Source organism: Budorcas taxicolor, chromosome 4, assembly GCF_023091745.1.
Source record: "Budorcas taxicolor isolate Tak-1 chromosome 4, Takin1.1, whole genome shotgun sequence".
NCBI classification, from domain to species: Eukaryota; Metazoa; Chordata; class Mammalia; order Artiodactyla; family Bovidae; genus Budorcas; species Budorcas taxicolor.
This window is the reverse complement of record NC_068913.1, coordinates 40,626,751-40,651,925: the sequence shown is the minus strand read 5'-3', so window position 1 is coordinate 40,651,925 and position 25,175 is coordinate 40,626,751. Positions and strand designations below refer to the sequence as shown.

At 35.5% G+C, this 25,175-nt stretch overlaps 1 protein-coding gene across 1 annotated transcript in view; it reads right to left on the bottom strand.

The window, feature by feature from the left end:
• Positions 1-953: 953 nt before the first annotated feature.
• CACNA2D1 (calcium voltage-gated channel auxiliary subunit alpha2delta 1) overlaps positions 954-25,175 on the bottom strand; it is a 532,663-nt gene continuing 508,441 nt past the window's right edge. The window contains exons 33-40 of the mRNA XM_052638827.1: positions 24,109-24,180; positions 22,573-22,725; positions 22,435-22,487; positions 20,779-20,834; positions 20,257-20,386; positions 18,138-18,247; positions 16,935-17,017; positions 954-1,367 (exon numbers count right to left, since the gene is read on the bottom strand). Coding sequence (XP_052494787.1) covers positions 1,251-1,367; positions 16,935-17,017; positions 18,138-18,247; positions 20,257-20,386; positions 20,779-20,834; positions 22,435-22,487; positions 22,573-22,725; positions 24,109-24,180 — 774 coding nt within the window. The 3' untranslated portion in view covers positions 954-1,250. The remainder of the gene's footprint in view (positions 1,368-16,934; positions 17,018-18,137; positions 18,248-20,256; positions 20,387-20,778; positions 20,835-22,434; positions 22,488-22,572; positions 22,726-24,108; positions 24,181-25,175) is intronic.

Genomic DNA, 25,175 nt, shown 5'->3' with positions numbered 1-25,175 from the left:
AACAGAGAGGAAACCTAGGATGTCTCTTCACTGAGAACATATATGTACTCTTCAAAAAATAAATGTGTCAAATCTGATTTATGTACTTAAAATATCTGTACATAGGTTTCAGGCAAAAGCACGAATCTGTATAAAATCCATTAATTCCCGTTTCACCATTTACCTAATCCAATCATTCAGCATTTACATTGCACAGTATATTCAGAGTAGTTTAAAGACATTTTAAAAGATGACTTAAGTGCATTACACTGCAAGGTTCAGATTCTTACATAACAATAATGTCACTCAGGTAACTTTTCAATGGACTATACTCTACAGTTAAGAGAGAAACAAACCGAAAGTTAAAATAGCAGCAGCATCATGCAAAATACCCTTGGAAACCAAAGTTCATTTATCACAAGAAAAAACATTTCCCCTCCCCCCAACAAGCTTTTCTTAGAGCATTTTGAAGTATCTGGCTAGCACTACGGAACTGTACTGTGAACAAAAAGGACATTACATCGAAGCATTTACTAAGGGCTCACATTTATGAGGAAATATGTCGCATATTAATTCTACCCTCAAGCACCTTTAATTTCTTAGTTATTATTTTCAAACAACCAATTCATTATACCCACCAAAACTTGGCCATCATTTGTGTTATATTTCTGGCAGAGAAGCCATTCTTCATAAGGCATTTTATTCATGGCATTTTTTTTTTTTGTAGAAAATAAGCCATTATTTCTATTTTGTCAGATTATACCAATGTTAATTCTTTCTCCCTCTGTCTCTCTCTCTCTATATTTCCAATAATAACTACTCAAAGCAGGAAATAATTTTTAACAGAAGAATAAGTGAAGGAAAAAAAAAAGCAACTCTTTTTCCCCAAGAGATTTTCTTGGTAAAAGAACAAGGATTGCAGCAAGTCAAAATTAAGACAATTTGCATGATCCATAAACAACTGTGTGGGGAGCCCTTTAACATGTAATCACCAACAATGCAACAACAAATTTTCAAATTTTCCAATACAGCATGTATAGAATTTTGCTTCGATGTTATACATGGATGATGCAGCATTCACACAAGTTGAACGACCTGACACCCTGACATGCAGCCAGTGGGTGCCTTATGAGTCTGCGTCTTAGATGGATGCCATGGGGTGGGCCCAGCGAGTGGTCTGCTGAGTTCACAGTTGACCCTATTTTAATGCAGTTGAGGGCTCCTGTTTCAGCAGAGTCTGGAGTTTAATCTGCAGATTTGGTTTGAGAAGGTCATAACTGGTGGTGTCTGCTGCCAGATAAAAGCCAAAGTAGTACACACTGGATGCCGATGATGGACCACAGGGAGGGGTTTAATCCAGAGACACCACCACAGTCGGTATAATCCTCCTGTTGGAAAGAAAAGGGAAAAGAAAATTCCTGAAAAATATTTAGTAAGACATTTTCCAAGTACCCTATGTTTAGTCCACTTCTGAACTCACCTTATAATGCTGCTTTGCTTTGAATCCATATACATTACATTGTCTTATATTTTATTATTCAACAATTTTGGATTAATCAATTTTCCCAGTACCATTTGAAGAATGCTTTACATTTTTAGTTGTAGAGTCTGATGATTATTAAAGGAAATACTTTAATAATAAATGCTGAGTTGAGTGATACACACCAATTTCTAAAGTAAAAGAAAACCCTTACTTTCACAGTGTCATGCATCCTTATATATTTATAAATATAAGATATAAAAATGTAAGTCTGTTTTATAATTCCAAAGAATTAAAATATTAGCAATTATGCTCTATAAAGCAAAGTTTGAGACTGGTAGAATAAATAAATTTGAAAAATAAGCATTTATTTTCCATATCCAGCTTCAAAGGTTGTACATGTAGCATCTGGACCTTCATCGAGAATTAAATGAACAGTAATGTAGTTGAACCCTCAAGGAAGGACACTTTGAAAACGTATATCCAAAATAAAGAGCTAAGCTAGCAAGAGAGATTTGTTCTGTTTAGAGAACCATGAAATATAAGCTACCAATTTGCTCATTTGGACCCCCTATTGTCTACTGGTGGATCACTAGATTCCTTGGTAACACAAAATTATTTTTATTCCTAGCTTCTGTATTCTGCAATATTTTTTGTATCCTTTGATTCCTTTATGAATTGCATTGAAAAAAAAACTTCCTATCTTAAGAGGTAAAATATAAGTTACAAGGATATATTATACAACATGGGGAATGTAGCAATGTTTTATAACTATAAATGGGATAAAAACCTTTAAAAATTGTGAATCACTATATTTTACACCTGGAACCTTAATATTATAGGTCAATTATACTTCAATTAAAAAAAAAAAAACTCCACAAGAAAATCCCTTATCTCATTGTTTTCCTAAATATCTTTTAAGAATTCACTAATCCAAGGTCATCTTCCAATAATCAGAATAACAGGTTATGAAAGAAAATAGGTTTTATAGTCAGAATATTTTTACAAAGACTCTGAGCTCCCAGACACTAAAACAATGGCTCTTTTTCCTCAGTAGGGTCTAATAGAGTGCCTGTCACCGAGCATATATAATTTCTTCTTGAATTGTACTTTAAAGCAGTAGAAGTCTGTTAAAGGTAAATCTGAAGAAAAATAATCCATTAAAGAACATTTTGTTTTCCACATCTCAGAGGTGGGATTCCTGGATCATATAGTAATTATATTTTTAAATTTTTAAGGAACCTCAATATTGTTTTCCATAGTGGCTGCACCTATTCACACTCCCACCAACAATGTGTAAAGATGCTCCACAGCCTTGCCAGCATTTATCTCTTGTCATGTTGATAATAGCCATTCGAACAGGTGTGCGGGGATACTCGTGGTTTTGACTTGTATTGTTCTGTTTAGTGACATTAAGTATCTTTTCATGTACTATTGGTCATCTGTATATCTTCTTTGTAAAAATGCTTATCGAGATCCTTTGCTAATTTTAAAATCAGATTATTTCTTTGATATTGAGTTATACGAGTTCTTTCTAGATTTTGGATCCTGTCCCCTTATCACGTACACGATTTGCAAACATTCCCTCCCATTCTATGGGCTGCCTTCTCATTTTTTTGTTTTCCTTTGCTGTGCAGAAAATTTTAAGTTTGATGTTATCCCACATTTTTGTTGTTGCCTTTGCTTTTCCATGGTGACAAGTCCAAACAGTCATTACCAAAACCAGTGCCAAGGAGATTACTCCCTGTGTTTTCTCCTAGATTTATTATGGGTTCAGGTCTTCAAGTCATTAATCCATTTTGAGTTGATTTTTGTGTATGGTGTTAAGACAGTGGTCCAGTTTCATTCTTCTGCATATGGCTATTCAGTTTTCCTGTTACTGCAGGTGTTTAATATAGTTTCAAATCAAGATGTATCATGCATCCAACTTTTTGCTTTGGATATTTGGGTCTTCTGTCGTTTCATATATATATTTTAGTATTGTTCTACTTCTGTGAAAAATGTCATTGAAATTTTGATGGTGATTGCATGGAATCTGTGAATTACTTTGGGTGGTATGGACGTTTTAACAATTCTTCTAATCTATGAGCTCTGAATATCTTCCATTTATTTCTTTCATCTCTGCCTTATAGTTTTCAATACATAGGTCTTTCACTTCATTGGTTAAAATTATTTTTACTTATTCATTTTGATGGAATTGTAAGTGGAATTACTTTCTTAATTTCTCTGGGAGTTCATTATTATACAGAAATATAAATGTTCTTTGTACATTAATTTTATATTTTGCATTTTTACTGAATTTATTAACTCAGTTTCTTGGTTGAGTCTTTAAGACCTTCTATATATAATATCATGTAGTCTGTAAATAAAGGCAGTTTTAATTCTTCCTTTTCAATTTGGATGTCTTTTATTTCTTCACGCCTATTTGCTCTGGCTAGCACTTTCGGCAATATGTTGAATAAAAGTGGTAAGAGTGGGCATCCGTATCTTGTTCCTGATCTTAGAAGGAAAAGCTTTCAGCTTTCACCAAGTTAGCTGTGGTCTTATATATTTTGTTATGTTGATACACATCACCTTTATATCCACTGTTTTGAGAGTTATCAGAAACGGCTGTTGAATTCTTGCTGAATGCTTTTTCTGCAGGTTAAGATGATCATGATTTTTAGCCTTCATTTTGTTAATGTGTGTATCACATCAGTCGATTTCGTGGTTGTGAACAATCATTGCATTCCAGGAATCAATCCCACTTGATCATGGTGTATGACCTTTTTAAAGTATTGTTGAATTAATTTGATAATGTTGAGGATTTTTTCATCTATTTTTATTAAGGATATTGACTTGCAATTTTCTTGTAGTGCCCTTGTCAGGTTTTGGTATCATGGTAATAAGACTGACTTTGTAAAAGTGAATTAGGAAGTATTCATTTCTCTCTTTATTTTTTGGGAGTTTAGAAGGGACAGGTATTAATTGTTCTTTGAATGTATGGTAGAATTCACAAGTGAGGGCATCTGGTTGTGGACTTTGTTGGAAGGCTTTTGATAACTGATTCAATCTTCTTACTAGTAACTGGCCTGTTTAGATTTTCTCTTTCTCCATGAATGGGTCTTGATATGTTGTATGTTTTTGAAAAATTATCAATTTCTTTTAGGCTGTTGGATTTTTTGCAATTTTAAATTGTATTATTATTTCTTTGTCTGTTAATATTTGCTTTATATATTTATGTGCTCCTATGTTGGGTGCATAAATATTTACAAAATATTTATATCCTTTTGTTAGATTGACTCCTTTATTATTATGTAATGATCATGTCGTCTCTTACTACAGTTTTTGTATTAAAGACTATTTTGTCTACGTATATACCTATCCAGCTTTCTTCTGGTTTCTATTTGTATGGAATATTTTATTCCATTTCAGTCTGTGAATGTCTGTAAAGTTGAAATGGGACTCTATAGTTATTATAACTGTTATAAATATAACATATTTATTTAAACCTCATAATATTTAGTGCTATATATACAATAAATTATAACATCTTACTGACTTATTTTGAGACTTAAGTTCAAATGTATTCTAAAACTCTACTCTTTTCTCCATGTTCTATGCTTTTGATTTCACAATTTACATATTTTTAGTCTGTGTAAATATTGATTATTGTATGACAGTTATTTTTACTATATTAGTTTATGTGATTAACCCACTGTCATTACAATATTAGATTATTCTGAATTTAACTATCTATTTTTACCAGTGAGATTTATATTTTGATACATTTTCCTGTTACTAATTAGTGCTGTTTTGTTTCAGTTTAAAGGAGTGCCTTTAACATTTCTCGTAAGGTCAGTCTAGTGGTAATGAACTCCAGTATCCGCTTGTCTACAACTCTTTATTTATCCTTCGAGCTGGAGGGACAGTTTTACTAGATAAGAGTATTTTTGGTTGGTAGGTTTTTTTCTCAGTACTTTACATACATCATGCCACTCACATCAGGCTCACACATTTTGGTGGAAAGATACTGGTAGCCTTAAAGGTCTCTTTGTTTGCAACAAGTTGTTTTTCTTGCTGTTTTTAAGATTCTCTCCTATCATTTACTTTAAAATTTTTAAATATCTATTTTATATTAGAATATAGTTGATACACATTGTCATGTCAGTTTCAGGTGTACTGCAAAGTGATTCATTTACACATAGACATGTATCTACTTTTTGGGATTATTTTCTTGTATAGTTTATTATAGAGTGTTGAGTGGCATTTCCTGTGGTTTACAGTAGATCTTTGTTGATTATCTATTGTAGGTACATTAGTGTGTATATGTTAATCCCAACCCCAAAGTGTGTACCTCCCCTGACATTTCCCTTCTGGTAACCATAAGTTTGTTTTTGAAGTCTGTGAATCTGTTTCTGTTTTGTAAATAAGTTCATTTGTATACCATATTTTTAAATTCCACATATAAGTGATATCATATGCTATTTGTCTTTGTCTGTCACTTACTTCACTTAGTGTGATAATCTCTAAATCCATCGATGACATTGCTGCAAATAGCAATATTTTGTTCTTTAATGGCCAAATAATATTCTGCTGCATATAGGTACCACAGTTTCTCTATCTATTCCTCTGATGATTGACATGTAGGTTGCTTTCCTGTTCTGTCTATTGTAGATAGTGCCGTGATGAACACTGGGGTGTATGTCTCTTTTCCAATTACAGTTTTCTCCAGATACAGCCCCAAGAGTGGGAGTGCTAGATCATATGGTAACTCTGTTTTTAGCTTTTAAGGAACCTGCACATTGTTCTCCATAGTGGCTACATTCCCAGCAACAATGTAGGAAGCTTCCCTTTCCTGTGGACCCAGTGTTTATTGTTTGTGGACATGTTATGACAGTTGTTCTGATTGGCGCAAGGTGACACACCTCATTATAGCTCTGATTTCAATTTCTCTAGTAATTAGTGACGAGCATCTTTTCATGTGCTTTTGGCGATGTATGTTTTATTTATTTATAATTAATTTTTATTAGTGTATAGTTGATTCGCAACATTGTTGGTTTTCTCTATATAGCAAAGTGAATCAGTTATATGTGTGTGTATAGATAGATAGATTCTTTTGCCATGTAGGTCATTACAGATTATTGAAAAGAGTTCACTGTGCAAATAGGTTTTTATAAATTATGATAAATAATTTATGTAATTATATAATTTTAACAAGTATAAATTATTTTATGTACAGCAGCCTCTATGTCATTCCCAATCTCCCAATTCACCCCTCCTGCCCCCCTTTCCCCCTTATAATAACCATAAGTTTGTTTTCTATATCTATAACTCTACTTTTGCTTTGTAAATAGGTTCATTTGTACCATATTTTTAGATCCCACATATCATCTGTATGTCTGTGGAGAAATTTAGATCTTCTGCCCATTTTTGATTGGATTGTTTATTGATATGGAGCTGCATGAGCTATTTGCATGTTCTGGAGAGTAATCCCTTGCCAGTTGATTCATTGCAGGTATTTTCTCCCATTGTGTGGACTGTCTTTTCATTTTGTTTATGATTTCCTTTGCTGTGAAAAAACTCTTGAGTTTAATTAGGTTCCATTTGTTTGTGTTCATTTTCATTACTCTAGGAGGCCGATCCAAAAAGATAGTGTTGTGATTCATGCCAGAGTATTCTGCCTGTGTTTCCTCTAAGTTTCATAGTATCCGGTTTTACAATCAGGTCTTTACTCCATTTTGAGTCTATTTTTGTTTGTGGTCTTCGAGAATGTTCTAGTGTCTTTCTTTCACAGGTAGCGGCCTGGTGTTCCTAGCACCACTTGTTGAAGAGGTTGTCTTTTCTTCTTTGTTGTCATAGATTTACTCTTGATAATTTAGAGACCCATACAAAGACACATTAATTAAAATATATTTGAAATAAAACACTGTGTAAATTTAAGGTGTACATGATAATTTGATAATTTATGTACTGTAATATAATTGCCATTGTAGTGATAATTAGCACCTCTTGTATTACATAAATGTCTTTTTTTTCAGTAGTTGGAATAATTCATTTATTAGTCTCTTAGCAAGTTTGATGACTATAGTAGTTTTCTGTATTCAGTGTACTGCATTAGCTCTCTAGAGCTTATTTACTACTTGTTCTAAGATTGTACCCTTGAACAACATCTGTCTTATCCCCTACCCCCTATTCCATGGTAACCACCACTTATTCTCTGTTTTTATGAGTTTGGCTTTTTAGATTTTACACACAGTACTTGTCTTCCTTATTTAGCATAATATGCCCCAAGTCCACCCATGTTGTTGCAAATGGCAGTTTGCATTTTCTCATGGCTGAAAAATATTATATTGTGTGCCTATATGCACACATAAGCATAAATTCCACCTCTTGTTTATCTGTTAACTGGTTTACAGACATCTAGGTTGTCTCCATATCTTCTTGACCGTTGGGAATAATGCTACAATGAATGTGGAGTATGGTTATTGCCTCAAGATCCTGTTTTCATGTCTTTTGCATATATACCCAGAAACAGAATTGATGGATCATAATGGTAGATTTATTTTTATTTGAGGAAGCTCCATATTGGTAGCACCAATTTACATTTCAACCAACAGAATATAAATGTTCCTTTTTATTTGTATCTCACCAATACCTGTTGTCTCTCATCTTCATGATGATATCCATTCCAACAGGTGTGAGGTGACAGGTCACTGTAGCTTGTGTTTCCTTGAAGAAAGGTCTATTTAGTTTTTCTGCCTGTTTGTTAATTGGATTATTTTGTTTTTGAGTTTGATGAGTTTATTATACATTTTTGGATATAAAACCCTTTATCTGATACATGGTTTGCAAATTTTTTCGTGAAATCTGTTGCTTTTTCATCTGGTCAGTTGTTGTTTTTGCTGTGGAGAAGCATTCGAGTTTGATGTAGTCCCATTTGCTTATTTTTGCTTTTACTGTATGTACTTTTGGTGTTACATCCAAAAATCATTGCCAATAACAATGTTGAGGTGCTTCCTATGTTTCTACTAAGTTTTATAATTATTAGGCTTTATATTTAAATCTGTTATCCATTTTGAGTTAATTTTTGTGAATGGTGTAAGATAGGAGTCTAATTTCATTGTTCTGCATGTGTTTATCCCACCTCCCCATCATCATTTGTTAAAGAGGCTATTATTTCCCATTGGGTGTTCTTGGCTCCATTATCAAGTATTAGTTGACAGTGTATGCAGGGATTTAATTCTGGGCTCTGTTCTGTTGGTCTCTGTCCATTTTTATGCTACTACCATACCTTTTAAAATAATTTATTATTACTGTAGCTTTGCAGTACAGTCAAAAACAGGACATGATACCTCTGGCTTTGTTATTTTTTCTGAGAAATGCTTTGACTATTTGCAGACTTTGTCACTTCATATAAATCTTGAGATTTTTTTTTCTGTTTCTGTAAAGAATACCATTGGTATTTTGATGAAGATTGTGTTGAATCTACCATTGACTCTGAGCAGTATAGATATTATAACAATATCAATTCTTATGGTCAATTAACATGGGATGTTTTTCCATCTATTTGTGTTGGCCTCAATTTCTTTCAGGAAAGGTTTGTGGTTTTAATTTAATGGAGAACTTTCATTTTGTTGGTTAAAGTTATTCCCAGATATTTCATTGTTTTGATGGCGTTGTGAATGTGACAGTTTTTGATGCTGCATCTTTACTGTACAGAAATACAACTGATTTTTGTATGTTGGCTTTAGACCCTGAAATTTAATAAAATTGTTGATTAGTGACATTTTTTGGGGTAGTTTGGGGTAGTTTTTATATATAGAATCGTATCATGCGCTAATAATGACAGTTTTACCTGTCATTTGGAGGTATTTCCTCTTCCTTACTTGGTTTCCTTACTTCCTTACTTGGTTTGGGTACCTCTTATCTGTAACTCTACGCTTCCTAGATTTGGATAGCTGTTTCTTTTCTCAGGTTAGGAAAGTGTTCAATCATTATTTCTTCAAACAGTTTTCTACCCCTGTCTGCCTTTCTTTTCCTTCTGGGACACTAGAATGTGAATTACTTGATGATGTCTCGTAAGTTGCTTTAGCTATCTTCACTTTCTTTATTCGTTTGGTTCCTGATGGAATGAATCACTGCTCTGCTTGTGAGTTTACTGATGCTTTCTTCCACTTCATCTAGCCTGCTACCTGAACCCCTCTCTATCGGCCTTTTCAGTATAGTTACTGTATTTTCCAGCTCTGTGACATTTGTTTGATGCTTTCTTGTATATTCTCTGCTGAAATTCTCAGTTCGTGCATTCTTTTCCTGACATGGTGACCACCTCTACGACCATATTTTGAACTCTTCCTCATGTCAGTCACTCTGTATCATTAAGGTCTGTTTGTGGAGTTCTTTTTCTTTTAAAACATATTTTTCTGTTTCTTCACTTTCCTTGACAACCTGTGTTGTGGTTTCCCTTTGGATCCTAGTAGTTGAGGGTGTGCTAACATCTGTCAGTGTCCCAGTGGGGAAGATCTCGGTCAACACTCAAACAGGCTGATTGGAGGCTGGATCCTCAGGCAGCAGCTTCCGAAGTATGCAAAAGCACCTCTTTCAGGGAAAGACTGTGGGATGGCATTTCTGTCTGCTTCCTCTGTGGTGAATTCTGAGGGGACAGGCATTTGAGAACTATTTGTTTGCTATGGTTCTAGGTCCTTTGATGGATGAGAACGCCAGCCCTGCTCGCTCTCAGAGCCAAGTGGCAAAAGGGTGTGTCCTTTGGGAAGCTACCTCAAAAGCCAAGGTGCCAGATGGGATCACAAGCTTCTTTTAGGAAGCTATCACTGACCTGGAGTGAGTCAGAGGATCAGTGGGCACAGTCTACCCCTTTGCCTGTCTCCAGGGAGTCTTGAGGCAAGTCCCTAAATGTGACCTAAATTAGAAGCCTTACTTGCAGGCAATCTTTTAAAGTATGCAAATAGCCTCCCTAAGGGAAAGGTTGGGAGAAGTGCATTTCTCTCTGCTCCCTCTTCTGAGCTTTGGAAGGATAGCCACAGGGAGTCCTTGCAAATCTGTTAAAAATTGTTTCTTTGTATTTGTAGTCCGGTCGGTCTTATGGACACAAGCCCTATTAGGCTTTCAGAGCTAGAAATTTTGCAGGCCCATCCCTCAGGATAGAGTCTTAAAAGTTGGGGTGCAGAGAAGTTGTTGTACATATATACAATGATTCCATCGCTTAGCCATAAAAAGAAAACCAAGTGAAGTAAATCAGAAAGAGGAAAACTATTATCTTATATTGATGCATATATAAGGAATCTATAAAAAGGGTACCAATGAACCTGTTTTCAGAGCAGAAACAGAGATGCAGAATGATTTGAGGATACAACTGAGGAAAGAGAGGGTGGTGAACCGAGAGAGAAGCACTGACACATATACACTATTATGTGTAAAACAGATAACTGATGGGAAGCTGCTGTAGCACACAGGGAGCTCAGCTTGGTGCTCTGTGATGACTAGATGGGTGAGATGGGGGCAGGGGGGAGTGAGGCTCAGAGGGAGGAGGGGATACACGTATATTTACAGCTGATTCATGTTGTTGCACAGGTGAAACTAACAACACTATAAAGCAATTATCCTCCAGTTAAAAATAACAATTTTAAAAATTAAAAAAAAAAAATTGGGATCTTAGATGTTCAACCTAAACCCTGCACTGCTCAGGTGGAAGCTGGAAGCTGTGAGTTCCTTTCTAATTGTATGTTGCCATGCCAAGTGTGTGGTTTATGCAGACAATGTTCCTCAGCTTTTCCTACTCATTTGGATGTGTATTACATTCACTCAGTGCATAAGAGTTGCTCATCTACTTTCTACATTTCTCTCAGAGGATATTGCTCTTTTTATAGCTGTAGGTTTGTTAGGTCTGTGGGTTAAGGTGAGTTTTAAGTCTACTCTGTCACCATCTTGGACCAGAAACTCAATAACTCACGCTTCTGAACCTTTACCCCTGAATACGCCTCTGAGCTCCACATGCATTAAGCACTATCACCTCTCCTTTTGATTCTCAGAAATATCTTAAACTTGCCCCTAAATATTGTTTGTCTGAATGATATTGCTAGGAGTAATGAAGCAGGTCAAAGACAACACATCATCTGTGAGTCTTCCTTTTTTCAAATCTAATCTAATCTATCAGCCTGTCCTCTTAACTCTAGTTTCAAAATATATCCCCAGACCTACTACTTACTATGTCATGTCCAGGTCACTATTACTTCTGGCCTACCCTCTTACAAAAGCTGCCTCCTTTGACTCACTGCTTCTAGTCTTGCTCATTAACAATTTTCTCTCCAAAAAGCAGCCTTCTTAAAACCAAATCCTTTCATGCTCTGCTTGAAATTTCTCAGAACAAAATCCAAATTTCTTATAAAGGCCTACAAAGCCTTATGTGATGTGCAGCTTGGCTGCCTCTCCATCCTCATCCTCCTCTGTTCCTCCCGGCTTCACATTGCTCCAATAACACTAACTTTCTCTGCAACAGGTAAAGGTATTTGTTATCTTAGGACCTTTGCATTTCCTCTTCTCTTTGTTCAAATACCTTTCCCTCTAGGTAGATTAACCAGGTGAAAAAAACAGGATGCTGAATTACATGTGAATTTGAGATAAAAATTTACATTTTAGTATAAATGTATCAATAATCTCAGGCATATAATAGTGGCCTGACACATAGTAGGTGTACTACAAGTACTTGATAAATGAGTACTCGTACTCAAATAAAGCAGTGGTTGATTGATTGATTAAGTAGGACCACTGCAAACATAAAATACCAACTTAAAGGCTTAACTGTCACTTCACTAGGAGAGCTTCCCAGTTCTGGTTACATATTAATTTGATAGAATGCAAAATTAGCAAACATACAAGACCTGTTGCTGTATTAACACAAAATGCATCTGTATGTTCTAGAAATGTTATGGAAAGAAAAATATTCTTTCTGGCTCTGCTGCCATTGTTTTTATATTTCCAATGTTTTTTTTTTGGGGGGGGGGGTTAATTTCCTCTGTGTGATGATGAGATATGTCTGTTTCAGTCTGGGAGGTGGTAGTTCAGATAACTTATTTGGAGTCCCTGAAGTCTGCGTGTTGATCCACACTGAAAAATCTATCCCTTCAGTTTCCTGATCATGTTTTCTCAAATGTTTTGCATGGGCAACCACGTATACCAAGACTTGAAATTATTATATGAAAATTAATTATGAGATACAGTCTAAAAACATTCTAAATCACAAATGCATAGATGTGGAGAAACCTCAGCACTTTTTTCCCCCTATCTTAGAGAGACCAAAATCCCACTAACACCATAACCAGATAAATCAGTCTGATTTTTAAAGGTTAGTGGAGTAGATAACAGACTGGTACCTTGTTTCAGCTTTAAACAGTAAAGGAATAGTGTGCCAAAATTATTTACATATATTTTAAGATACAAAGGAATAACTTTAATGTCCTTCTAGGGACCTGTCTCAAAATACTCTTAGTAAAGATAACAACGAAGAATCCCTCATTCTTTTTTTTTCTGTCCCATTACTACTCAAGGAAAAAAACATCTAAACCATGTTCTTGCCCTGAGGCTTACTTTTTCAGACCAGATATACCAGTAAGTAAAAACCTCTTTATTTTCCCCTTGTTAGACAAGTATTCCTTAACTCTTCCTCTTCCTTCCTTTCCTCACCCAGAACCTGGGATGACTGACTAATTGCAAAGAGTAAGAGCTCAGTGTGTGTGTATATTCAGTAGTGTGTGACACTATGGACTGAAGCCTGCCAGGCTCCTCTGTCCATGGGATTTTCCTGGCAAGAAAACTGGAGTGGCTTCCCATTTCCTCCTCCAGGGAGTTAAGAGCTCAAATCATTGGTAAAAAGCATCCACTAAATAAGAGCTAACTCTGGAATTTAGATAGGTCTATACTTACGGAGAAGGCAATGGCACCCCACTCCAGTACACTTGACTGGAAAATCCCATGGACGGAGGAGCCTGGTAGGCTGCAGCCCATGGGGTCACAGAGAGTCAGACATGACTGAGTGACTTTAGTTTCACTTTTCACTTTCATGCATTGGAGAAGGAAATAGCAACCCACTCCAGTGTTCTTGCCTGGAGAATCCCAGGGACGGGGGAGCCTGGTGGGCTGCCGTCTATGCAGTCGCACAGTCGGACACGACTGAAGCGACTTTGCAGCAGCATACTTACATCGCCCACAGCAGCTTCAAAGAAAATGCATATTTAAAATTATTTACGCAGGTAGATGCCACACATAACTCTCTTAATAGGAATAAGATCCCTAACAAATCATTTCCTACATAGCACCTTAATACACTTACCACATTCAATCATGAGGTAGGTTTAATGTATGTGTATGAATACACACATATTTATTCTACATATTCATTTTTCATGTTCTCAATAACATGTATTTACCAATTATGTTTGCATAAAATAATAAACTTCCTCAATAGTACATGTTATTGATTTGCTTTGTTTTTCTTTACCACTTAAATCTTCAAAAGCATTATTTTATTATCCCAGAACATTCTGACACTCCCTCTGCCATTCCACTTTTCTCTCCTGATGAGCTCACTCTTCAGTAATGGCCACATCTCCATCTAGTGGTTTCCTAACCAAAGACTACCTGGACAGCAATGAAGAAAGAACCTAACAAATGCTGTCTGGTTACAACAGTCAGGATTCCAAAACATCAAAGAAGAAAAGAGACTGTAATGGAACTCCGACTATAAACTCAGGCCCTCAAATATCTATTCAGTCGGACTGAGTATGTAATTCAGAAATTCGTCAGAAAATAACAAATAATGATAATCCTAGCCTAGATAATGTAAATAATATTAAGTAAAATTAACTTAGAAATTAGAAACACTTAGTGATACTAAACTATTTCACTAAGAACATCAGTATCTAAAGAAATGCTGTTTAGACAATATCCATTTACATAGGAAGGGAAAAATTAGGATAGTGAGCTTAGAAAGTACTGAATAATGCTTGATAAAACTGAAATATTTCATTAATTTTGTTAGCAACTTTTGAAACAAAACTTATGACCATCACTAATAATTGTCCTTAGCGTATTTCTCTTAAGTAAGACATCGGGATGAATGTATATTTTTTTCCCACATAGACTTAACCTTTAGTAAAATCTTAAGAAACATTTCCAGGTAAGAATACTGGAGTGGGGTGCCATTCCCTTCTCCAAGGGATCTTCCTGTAAGAGACCTTACTGATTTTTAACTAAATATAGGAAAGTGATATGCTCTATTCAGGATTAGAAACGTGTAATATTTGAACATTGTTATTTACAAAACAACATTACTACTGGCATTTTAATAACCTGGCTTCCGGACATTTATTTATTGTAGTCGATTTAGATGGATTACTTTTTTAAATTTCAAGCCAAACACAAAAACAAAGAAAAATTAGAGAAAGTGACTGACCATCCACACCACATGAAAACTTGCAGTAAAATGAAGATGGGGGCTGACATCATGGTACAGGCACGACTCGTTGTGCACATAAGTTGATCCTATTAATAACGGGCAAAGTAGCAAGTACAGGAAAAGGAAAGAAAACACAGAAAAGAAGACATACAAGATGAGATTTCATGCAGTTTGCTGGCAGTTAGCAGTTTATGTGAGCCTCCATTCAGAGCAGATTCACAGTGACCATTGCAAATAAGCATTACCAAAATATTCCAGTGGCTAAAAAAACACAAGGCATTATTAGCACATTAAGCTACTGAGCAAGAGTTGTACTTTCACACACAATCCATTTTATAATTTATAGGAACTTTAATATTGGAAATTTCTGTTTTTGTAAAATCTTCTTTTTGTCGTGATCAAAAAATAGTTTCTGACGGTGAAAATATTTTGGGTGATAGGTTTTTATATGATCTTGGAAGTGCACCTGAGTAAATTTAATGTCTCTGGTGACAAATAGTTGACAAGTGAATTTTCCCTAATGAGTGACACTAGCCTTGGGTCCAAAAATAACATTCTTTGGGGAATAATCTGATGCAGCAAAACTCCTTAAGGTAGAGTAGGCAGAACAAAAGAGTCCTTAAATCTGGGTCTTACTTAAGCCTCACTGTAAAAGAGGAAAAAGTCAAATAGCTCTAACTTTGAATCAGTTTTCCCCTTCAAAGAGGAACTGATCAACAGTCCTTATGGAGGTAAAAGGATTTAGTGGCTAAAACATTTTGCGTTTTTACCCTTATTCCCCATCACTAATTTTACTTCTCTATTCTGCTTTTAATCTGTATTATCTACTTACATAATATGTATCTATAGAAATTCTTAATCTTTTCTGAAACAAATGTGGTTATGTGTATTTGAGTAAATAAGCACACAATAGGTACTGCTGCTGCTGCTGCTAAGTCACTTCAGTCGTGTCCGACTCTGTGCAACCCCATAGACGGCAGCCCACCAGGCTCCCCCGTCCCTGGGAGTCTCCAGGCAAGAACACTGGAGTGGGTTGCCATTTCCTTCTCCAATGCAAGAAAGTGAAAAGTGAAAGTGAAGTCACTCAGTTGTGTCCGACCCTCAGCGACACAATAGGTAAATCAGTTCTAAATAAATAACTTCTAGAAATGCATATTACTGAATAAATGATTTGACATATTTTTAGAATAAGCATTTCCTAAGATGATAATGCTTTGTTTGCAAACCTTCATGCAAAGAGACATGAAGACTGGAGAACTGAGAAATATTAAAGAAGTTTAGTTTGTATAAGTAGTGAGCACCTTAAATATGGGGTTTGATTCAGAATAAAGCTTATTAAAAAATTAAAATAATTTGAAAAGTATAAAGCTACTTATATATACAGTAGTCTGAATAGTGCTTATGAAAGGAAGACAGCTAACCTATAGGAAAAGGACTGCTCATCTCAGATAACATACATTAAATATGGTGTGTAAAATTTTGTCAACTTAATCCTGTGTTACTAACCTAGTCTAATTTCAAACAATATAAAAAGTAATTAAGAAAATAATACAAAGCTAATAGGTGATAGAATTAGAAACCAAGTAAAAAAGTAGAATTACAAAATAAGGGGACAACAGCGATTTAACAAGTTTTTAAATATACTGAATGAAGACTAAACAAATTAATAAAATACTATAATAAAAACATATCTTCAAGATTGGAATATAAATGAAGGTAGGCAACTCATGTACTATTAGTAATATTTACTGTCAGTTACTATTTATTAGAAAGCCTTTAAAATCATTAGATTTATGATCTTGGAACATTAGTAAACTGGCATTGTGTTTGAAAGTGCAATTTCTGTGGAAAGGACAGATAGATAGAAGAAGCAACTGTTAAGCTTATGCTAACCATGAAAAAATACTGAAATGAAAAATCTATATACCAGCAAGTATGTCATGTTAATGAGAAATACTATGGTTAAGACATTATGTTGGAATTAAAGCTGTAATTTGTCCCCTGAAATTCTTTGGACACACTTACCAAAGCATTGTTATCAAAGCAGACATCAGGCCCTTTTCGGTATCTGGGTTGCTTCACCATATCACAAGGATCTGGACCGTCAGCTAAAAAGACTTGTTAAGGGATATAAAGTTACTTGTTCCCCCCCACAGAACTGAAAAAATACAATGCCATATATTTATTTCTCAAAGCAAGCAGGAGAAACCTATGACATTATTCTAGTACCATACACTACTATAGGATTTAAGGAACTAACCGCCACAAATTTTCTTTTGTTAGCCTAGGGACTGTGTGAAGAAATCAACTTTTTATCTGTGCTGTACACAGCATGGTTGCTGGCACAAGAAAGCACTCTGTAAATATTTGTAGAATATAAGCAGCTGAAATGTGCAAATGATGCACCTGTAAGACGGAGTTGTTCACATAAGACCATAACGGAGGACCTTGGTGCCTCCTATTCAGCAAGACAGAAACAGAAACCAATTCTAGTAAGAAACGTCCATTCCAAACATAACATATGGGAGGACTGTCTTCCCAGAAACAGCAAAAGCCAGAGGCAGTCTACCAAAACTCGGCCTGTGATGCTTGGTGAGTCACTGCACTGTTACTTAGCATATTTGCCCGCAGAAGTAGTTTTAGCACTGCTGCCACTGCAGCTGTAGCGTATGACAGGGCTTACCTTCTCTGAAAGGCTGAATAGTATTCTCTTGTGGGTACAGACCGCATTCAACTCCTTTAATGATGACTGGCTGTTGACAGCTTTCAAGGCACAGCAGACCCTTTTTCCCTTCTGTCCTATACCTGGGTGAGCTGACGGGGAAGACAGTACTCCCTCAGCTGGCACCGTGTGGAAGTTTGGGCCAACAAGCCCCAGGGAGCACTGGCAGAAACCCAGCATCCTCCCAACTACCACCAGCCCCAAGCCAGGTATTCCCTGATGCTCTCTAGCCATTTTCAGAGGTCCTCGGGAATCTGCACTGCTCTCTCCACAAAGACTCACTGTGCAAGTAAGAAGCCTCTCGCCTTCTCTGAGTGCACGTGTAGCATCATGAGTCTTGGCATCCAAAGGAAATTTTGTGTGAAGGGTCCATGCTGCCTCTGTGAGGTGATCTCAGCACTCTGCGGTATTTTTCTCTTTCTGGGCACGAGCAATGTCATGTGGTTAAAAATGGAAGGCTTTAAGATGGAATTTTCATTCCCAACCTCTCCAACGTGAAAGGATACAAGTCTGTTCTGCTTGTATGAGCAACCGTGTGTCACAGGGACAAGTTCCTTTGCTCTCAACCATTATGAATATTAAATTGGTGTTCATAAGTTTTTCTACATGGAAGATTCTGTAGAATACATAAAAGATTAGAGAAAATGTCATTTGAGAAAAAAATAGTTTTCAAAGACTGTTACGTATTAAAAAGAAAGAAAATAAGACTTTAGAAACAAAGCATCACATGCACAAACAGTAAAGCTGAATGAGAATGATTTCTGAAGAGAAGGATTAACATGGACATATTATTTCTCAAATAAATACTAAAAAAATTCCAACAGGAGATGTTTCTTAAGCGATAAACCTCAATGCAAAATAAGTACCACTCTGTTGTTTAGAGCTGTAAGAAATGTTTTATTTTACATGTTTAAGGAAGTGTGGTATTTATCACTGAAAATGTCCCAGAGGTGCCTTATTTTACAGTGAAGGAAACTAGGGGTGTAAAATGACTCAGCATTTGCCCAAGCTCATGATAGGCTGAAGTCTAGATCAGGCTATTAAACAAACTTTCTGTGAAGACAGAAATGCCGTCCACTTTAACCAATATGGTAGACAAACGCTTGCCCCAGGATGCTATATTGAGCACCCAAAATGGTGACTAGTGTTACTGAGGTACAAAACTGTAATATTAATTAGTTGCAATGACTAATAACTAGATAACAGAAATTGCCATCTGTAGCTGGTTACTACTGAATTAGGATAACACAGGTCTAGACAGAATTAAGGGCTTTGAATTCCATGTAGTGTTTTTTTCCCCCACATCTTAAGCTGTTACCTTTCACAATAAAAATGTAGGTCTGTTGTTAAAAGAGTAATTGATTTTTCAAGGAAGTGAGGTTTCCTTTTTTTCTTAACCTATTTAAGTTGGGACACAAGCATAGAGCAAATCAAAAGTAACCGTGGTTCAACTTATTATACTGGTCTTTACATTACAGTTTAACTTAGTCATTTTTAAAGTATACATTGCTACTCTTGGACATCAATTAATGAAAGACGGAAGACTCTAAACTGATAAATCCACTTAACTTGCCACAGTTCTATTTTCTGAAAGTGAGGTCCTGATATGCTAATCTCTAAACAAGATGGTCTACTTTTTGCTGATTACATGCCTGACTCCACCCCTTTCCTCTCTTCTGCATACCCTCCACCTCCTCCTAGGACATGGAGGTTTAACAAAGTAAGTCATAAAAGCATACTGACCACATCGATTAAAAATTTGTGCTTGTTGCAGTTAACCCCTTCCTGAAAATACTTTAAAAAAAAAAAAAAAGGCCTGTTTTAAACTTCTTTTCCAAATTCCCTAGCGAACAACTGTTCCTGCCCTGTCACCTGCTCAGATTACCTCACCTCCTCATGTTTCCTCTTCTCTCTGTTAACATTTCTTCTAGAATAAGCTGTCCTCAGTTACTAAAAACAAAGTATTCCGACTCTGTGCCTTCCTGCTCTGTTCTCAGGGATACTGTGACATAGATTATCCCTTTCCTCTTAAAACTTCAAAAATCTCCACCCTGCCATTCATTCTTTCTCTTGATACAAATAAAATAAAATTTTCCATTTCTTCCAAAAATTTTTCAAAGTGTTTTATGGACAGTGGTGACCAACACTGATTTTGACTTCAGGAAATATGTTCTTAGTTTTTTCAGTTTCAAATCAAAGATAAGTGAATACAACAACTAAAACACTTTCCTACCCAAGGATATGTCTGTTAACCTGTTTAGTAAGTATAATTCTAATCTTATAAAAATTAATATCATTTCTGAAACTATCTCTACATTAGAAAAAATTTAATATGGATTCTTTTAGACAAAATACAAATTCCTTTATATTCTGCCTAAAAGTGGGTATAATTTTCTTGATTACACAATTACTAAAATCAGTTGAAGGAATTACAACTTATTGAAGTCAGAATTAACGTTAAAAACCTTCAGAGAAACTGAAGCTCTGTGATGTTTTCAATGTAAAGTAGTTACTCATCTCTCTCACACTCAAATGACAATCGCTGTTATTTTCTGTAATGATTATAAAGGTGAGTACAATTTCTTACGGAAACAAGACTAGTCCAGAATTGAAGAAACGAATTACCTGGAACAGTTTCCACAATCTAATACACCACTAAATGATTTACTATCATTATCGAAAAAATACTGAGTTTGTTCAGTAATGCAACTCTGCTTTGACAGAGAGGCCGTAAAGTCATCATCTTCCATCTCAACTGTGGGGAAAACAAAGACCATTATTATGAGGGGTCTCCCAGAGCCTCCATTTCTCAAAGAGCAAAACAAATCAATCAGTATAAGGGCAGGCACCATAATTGGCTAGTTCCTCCATTTGGTATAGTGGCAGCACCTAAAGGTACCCAATAACTATCATTAGAATAAATCAATTTGAATATATAACAGCTACAAAACAGAAATCAATGTGACCTAGGAATGTTTCTAAGGCATTAGGAAAGTTGTGACAAAAAGAATGTAACCTACAAAAGTGTTAAATGGTCAATCTCTCTCTCTCTCACACACACACTTTCTCTCTCTCTCTGAATTTGAACTCAGCACACCCAAAAAGAAAATTTTAAGTTATTATGATAGCATCTGAGCTATTACATACCTGCCTCAAGAAGTCGTGGAAAGGTCAAACTCAAGAGAAACTGCTGTAGAATAGACCTAAATTTTAAATACAAAAAAACTATTGATAAAAAGCTAGGTGTTTTATTTTATAAATTATATCATAAAAACCAGAGTATTTTTGCATGTACACATAAACATATTCCTTTTTTCATCTTTCTGGAAAAACTGAGAATTTGCAAGCATTTTTATAGAAGTGTTTTTTAAATTATATAAGACATTGTAAATTTCTTTCTGTAAAAGAAGTCATGAAGTCAGTTGTCCTCAGGACCCTGTGAAGGACGCATAAAGTGTGAAGATACCTAATATAAAATCTGAGTGAGGAGAACTGATAACTCTAGGGAGAATGTCATCATTTTAGTGCATAGTTTTGACATTCAAGATTTTATCCTTATTTTAGATATTGAAGCTGTATGGTAGGGAAAAAACACCACAAAACAAAAATGACTGTGTACCATGGGTTTATTAACTATTTATTTAAAGCAGCATAAAATAAAATCCATAACGTGGGATTCATGAAGTAAAATATACCTATTTAATATAGGACATATGGCACATTTCAGTTTTACAATAAATGACAATTGAGCCAAATACTGGTAAAAACTCATCTGGAACTGAGTTTAGTTAAAAGTGGGGAGAAGGGAAGGGGAAGTTGAGGAGGAGGGATTTTCTGGCCAGAAAATAGCATAAAAACAATCAAATATTTCAGGATGACTATGAGATGTAGAAAACCTTTGTAAAGCCTATCTAAATAGCATTTTACAACAGAAAGTATCATTTTTCCATTCTTCATAATTTTTAAGAAATCAGATTTTTAATCTAAAATCTTTGCTACTTTAATAAAATGGCATAATCATTTAATTTTAGCTGGGAAAGCCTCAAAATCAAGTGAACATTATATATTAATCTACATGGAACAAAACTTACACAATACAGCAGGGTAATGATACAAAAGAGAAACAGGGAGGAAGGGAGGGAATGGACCCAGACATAACAGGAGGATTAGTTACTTGACTGACCAGACCCAAACAATGACAAATTTGATCTTCCAGACTTTCCACAGTGCCTCAATAAGCAATTTAAAAGTCTTCTTTTCATTGGTGGCAGGATATAGGTAGAGGGGAAATGGGAGGAAGGATAGAACCAGTGAAAAGAAAGAGTTAGATCCATTTCAGGAATATGATGCCTCTAAAATGAGGCCAGCCTTTGTATGAAGAGTGAAGAAGTAGAAAGAGAAGTCATCATATCATGAATCTGATGGATGAAGATATTTAACATGGGTATTTAAGACAATAACTAGTAAATTTTTGTAGATCAATGTGATGCCTACAATTTAAGGACTGAGTACAATATAAACACAAAATACCAGTGAATAGAATTTCAACAGATCCATAGATAAAAGAATCCCCTGAAGAGGCAGAAGTTTGCATAAAACTATTTTCACAGAAAAAGCTGAATAACTGTAATGGTTTTACACTGATCATTTAAGAAAAGCATACTTATGACTATTAACAATATGTGCTGTAGGAAATAATGTAGTTGCCATAGTAATTATCTACATGTCTGCATTTTCATCAAATTATTTCCTATGTTACAACACTTTTTTCTCATTACCAATAAAACTAAAATTTGGACTTACCAGGCAGCAGCAGTGGCCCACCAGCCAATGTGTAATATGTCGGCTATTGATGGCTATAAAACAGGATAAGAGAATATTACACTAATGCGCACGGAGTGTCCCTCTGACACAATGGGAAGCTGAGTGGATATTACTGACCACGTATGCTGAGCGATGCCCTGCTCCCTGTTTTGGTGCAGCTCCTGGCTCACACACCGACTGATAATCGTAAGACTTGTTATAAGCATAAACTGATATATTAACCAGGTGTCTCATCAAACTTGGATCAATCTCTCCAAAAAACCTTCCAATCTGGTACAGAAAAAAATATTATTTGGCTTACATTTGAAACTTTATTAACACTTGAATCAGTACAAAGAAAAGAAATGATGCAAAGAAACTGAAATAAAACCACTGAGGAGCTTAAAAACAAAAGCAAGTAATAAATGAGTATATGACACTTTGAAAGAACTCCCATGAGATTAGGTGTTCTCATTACTGAATGGCTCCCAATGCTATCTGTGTAAGAAATGGACAGTTTACTATGCACTAAGTCACAATCAAATGAGATAAATGGTGAAATTAGAAAAAGAAACTTGCGAGGACTGTGATGAACTGGATTAAGTCCCATCTATAGGGACAACCTAGATAGCATATTCAAAAGCAGAGACATTACTTTGCCAACTAAGGTCCATCTAGTCAAGGCTACGGTTTTTCCAGTGGTCATGTATGGATGTGAGAGTTGGACTGTGGAGAAAGCTGAACGCCGGAGAACTGATGCTTTTGAAGTGTGGTGTTGGAGAAGACTCTTGAGAGTCCCTTGGACTGCAAGGAGATCCAACCAGTCCATTCTGAAGGAGATCAGCCCTGGGATTTCTTTGGAAGGAATGATGCTAAAGCTGAAACTCCAGTACTTTGGCCACCTCATGCGAAGAGTTGACTCATTGGAAAAGACTCTGATGCTGGGAGGGATTGGGGGTAGGGGGAGAAGGGGACGACAGAGGATGAGATGGCTGGATGGCATCATAGACTCAATGGACGTGAGTCTGAGTGAACTTCGGGAGACGGTGATGGACAGGGAGGCCTGGCGTGCTGCAATTCATGGGGTCGCAAAGAGTCGGACACGACTGAGAGACTGAACTGAACTGAACCGATAGGGACAACCTCAAACTCATCAATTCCAATCCATAAATAATGTCATTTAGGAAAACAGTCCAGGACTGAGCGATTTTTTTGTTTGTTTTTTAAAGAGAAGCCAGATATATCAATTCAGAAGTGTAAGTATTTGGCAATTAATTCTACTTTGTTTAAAATCCTCTATGAACCAAAGAGCCTACACTGACAACTGGCAAATTTGGTGTTAGAATCTTCATCTGTTTCAAAGCAGTTTGTATTAAGACTCATATTATCAACAGACTAATATGTGAAAATTTTCTAAATTCCTGAGAAATCAAAAATAAAAGAGTTCATACCATGTTAAAATCTTTAGCAAATAAGTTTTAACAGAAACAGTACCAGAAAGTAAAACTGACTAACAAGTAAAAGGAAAACTATTTTAAGGATGTATTTTTTTATGGTTTATATTACATTAAACACTTTGGTTATCAATTTTTATAGTGGTTTGGAGGAGTTTCATAATGTTGATCAAGGAAACACACTTTGGAAACTCTACCCCTTCCCACTTTAGGTACATACCTGGTTAGTATAATCATCATGATTTGCCATCAAAAGGAACCCACCATCATCTAGAATAACACAATCCATTACCTATCAAAATAAAAATAGCAGTTAATACATTTTTAAGGAAGGTTAAGTTACATTATGTCTCCATTTTATGTAGATGATTATAACAATAAAAATAGGAGAAAAGCTTAAATAACTATATCTTATCTTGAAGGTATGTGCTCAGGAGATTCTGATGAAATAAGGGTATGCATAGATTGCTATCAAACCATCAGGGCTTGAAATTCCACCACCATCCAGCCATTAAAATTGTCAACTCAGTCTGAACAATACATAAGAACAAATCAGAAAAAATCCTTTTGTCACTCTGTGGTCATCTTAATGAACCAGGAAACTGGATAAATCAAATATTTAATAATGTATCATTTTTAAAAATTATTATATTTAAACACATACTTAAGATTTTGACAAGAAAGACATTTAAAAAAATCCATTTGGGGCACTATCCATCACAGACTTAAAAAGAAAAAGCAGCACCATGAGGTTATTTGTAATTGTTTTATATTAAAAATATTTGGGTAATTTGGGATGTAAAAGCAAGAATCAAGAGAAAAAAATGCCTTTAAGGAAAAATAATCATATATCCTAAAATGTTCCCAGTTTAAATTATGCTTAAATACATGAATCAATTTAATAGTTTTACCATATGAAATTACAATTAAAAGCATTGTTTTCAGAATTCAGGACATAATACATTCTGTTTTCCTAATATGGAAGAAGCTTGCTAAAACCTTTGCTCTAAAAACAGCTGATACATAGTCTATGTAAAATGAATGTTACAATAATAATTAAAATTACTGGCTTATGGCTTCTCAAGATTTAGCAGTGACAAAACAATACGAAACTCCTGCTTCCCTTATAAACATTTAGACATACATACGAGGACTCAAAGAAAATAGGGGAATTCTTATTGAGTATGAAGAAGTGAAGTGAAGTTGCTCAGTCGTGTCTGACTCTTTGTGACCCCATGGACAGTGGCCTACCATGCTCCGCTGTCCATGGGATTTTCCAGGCAAGAA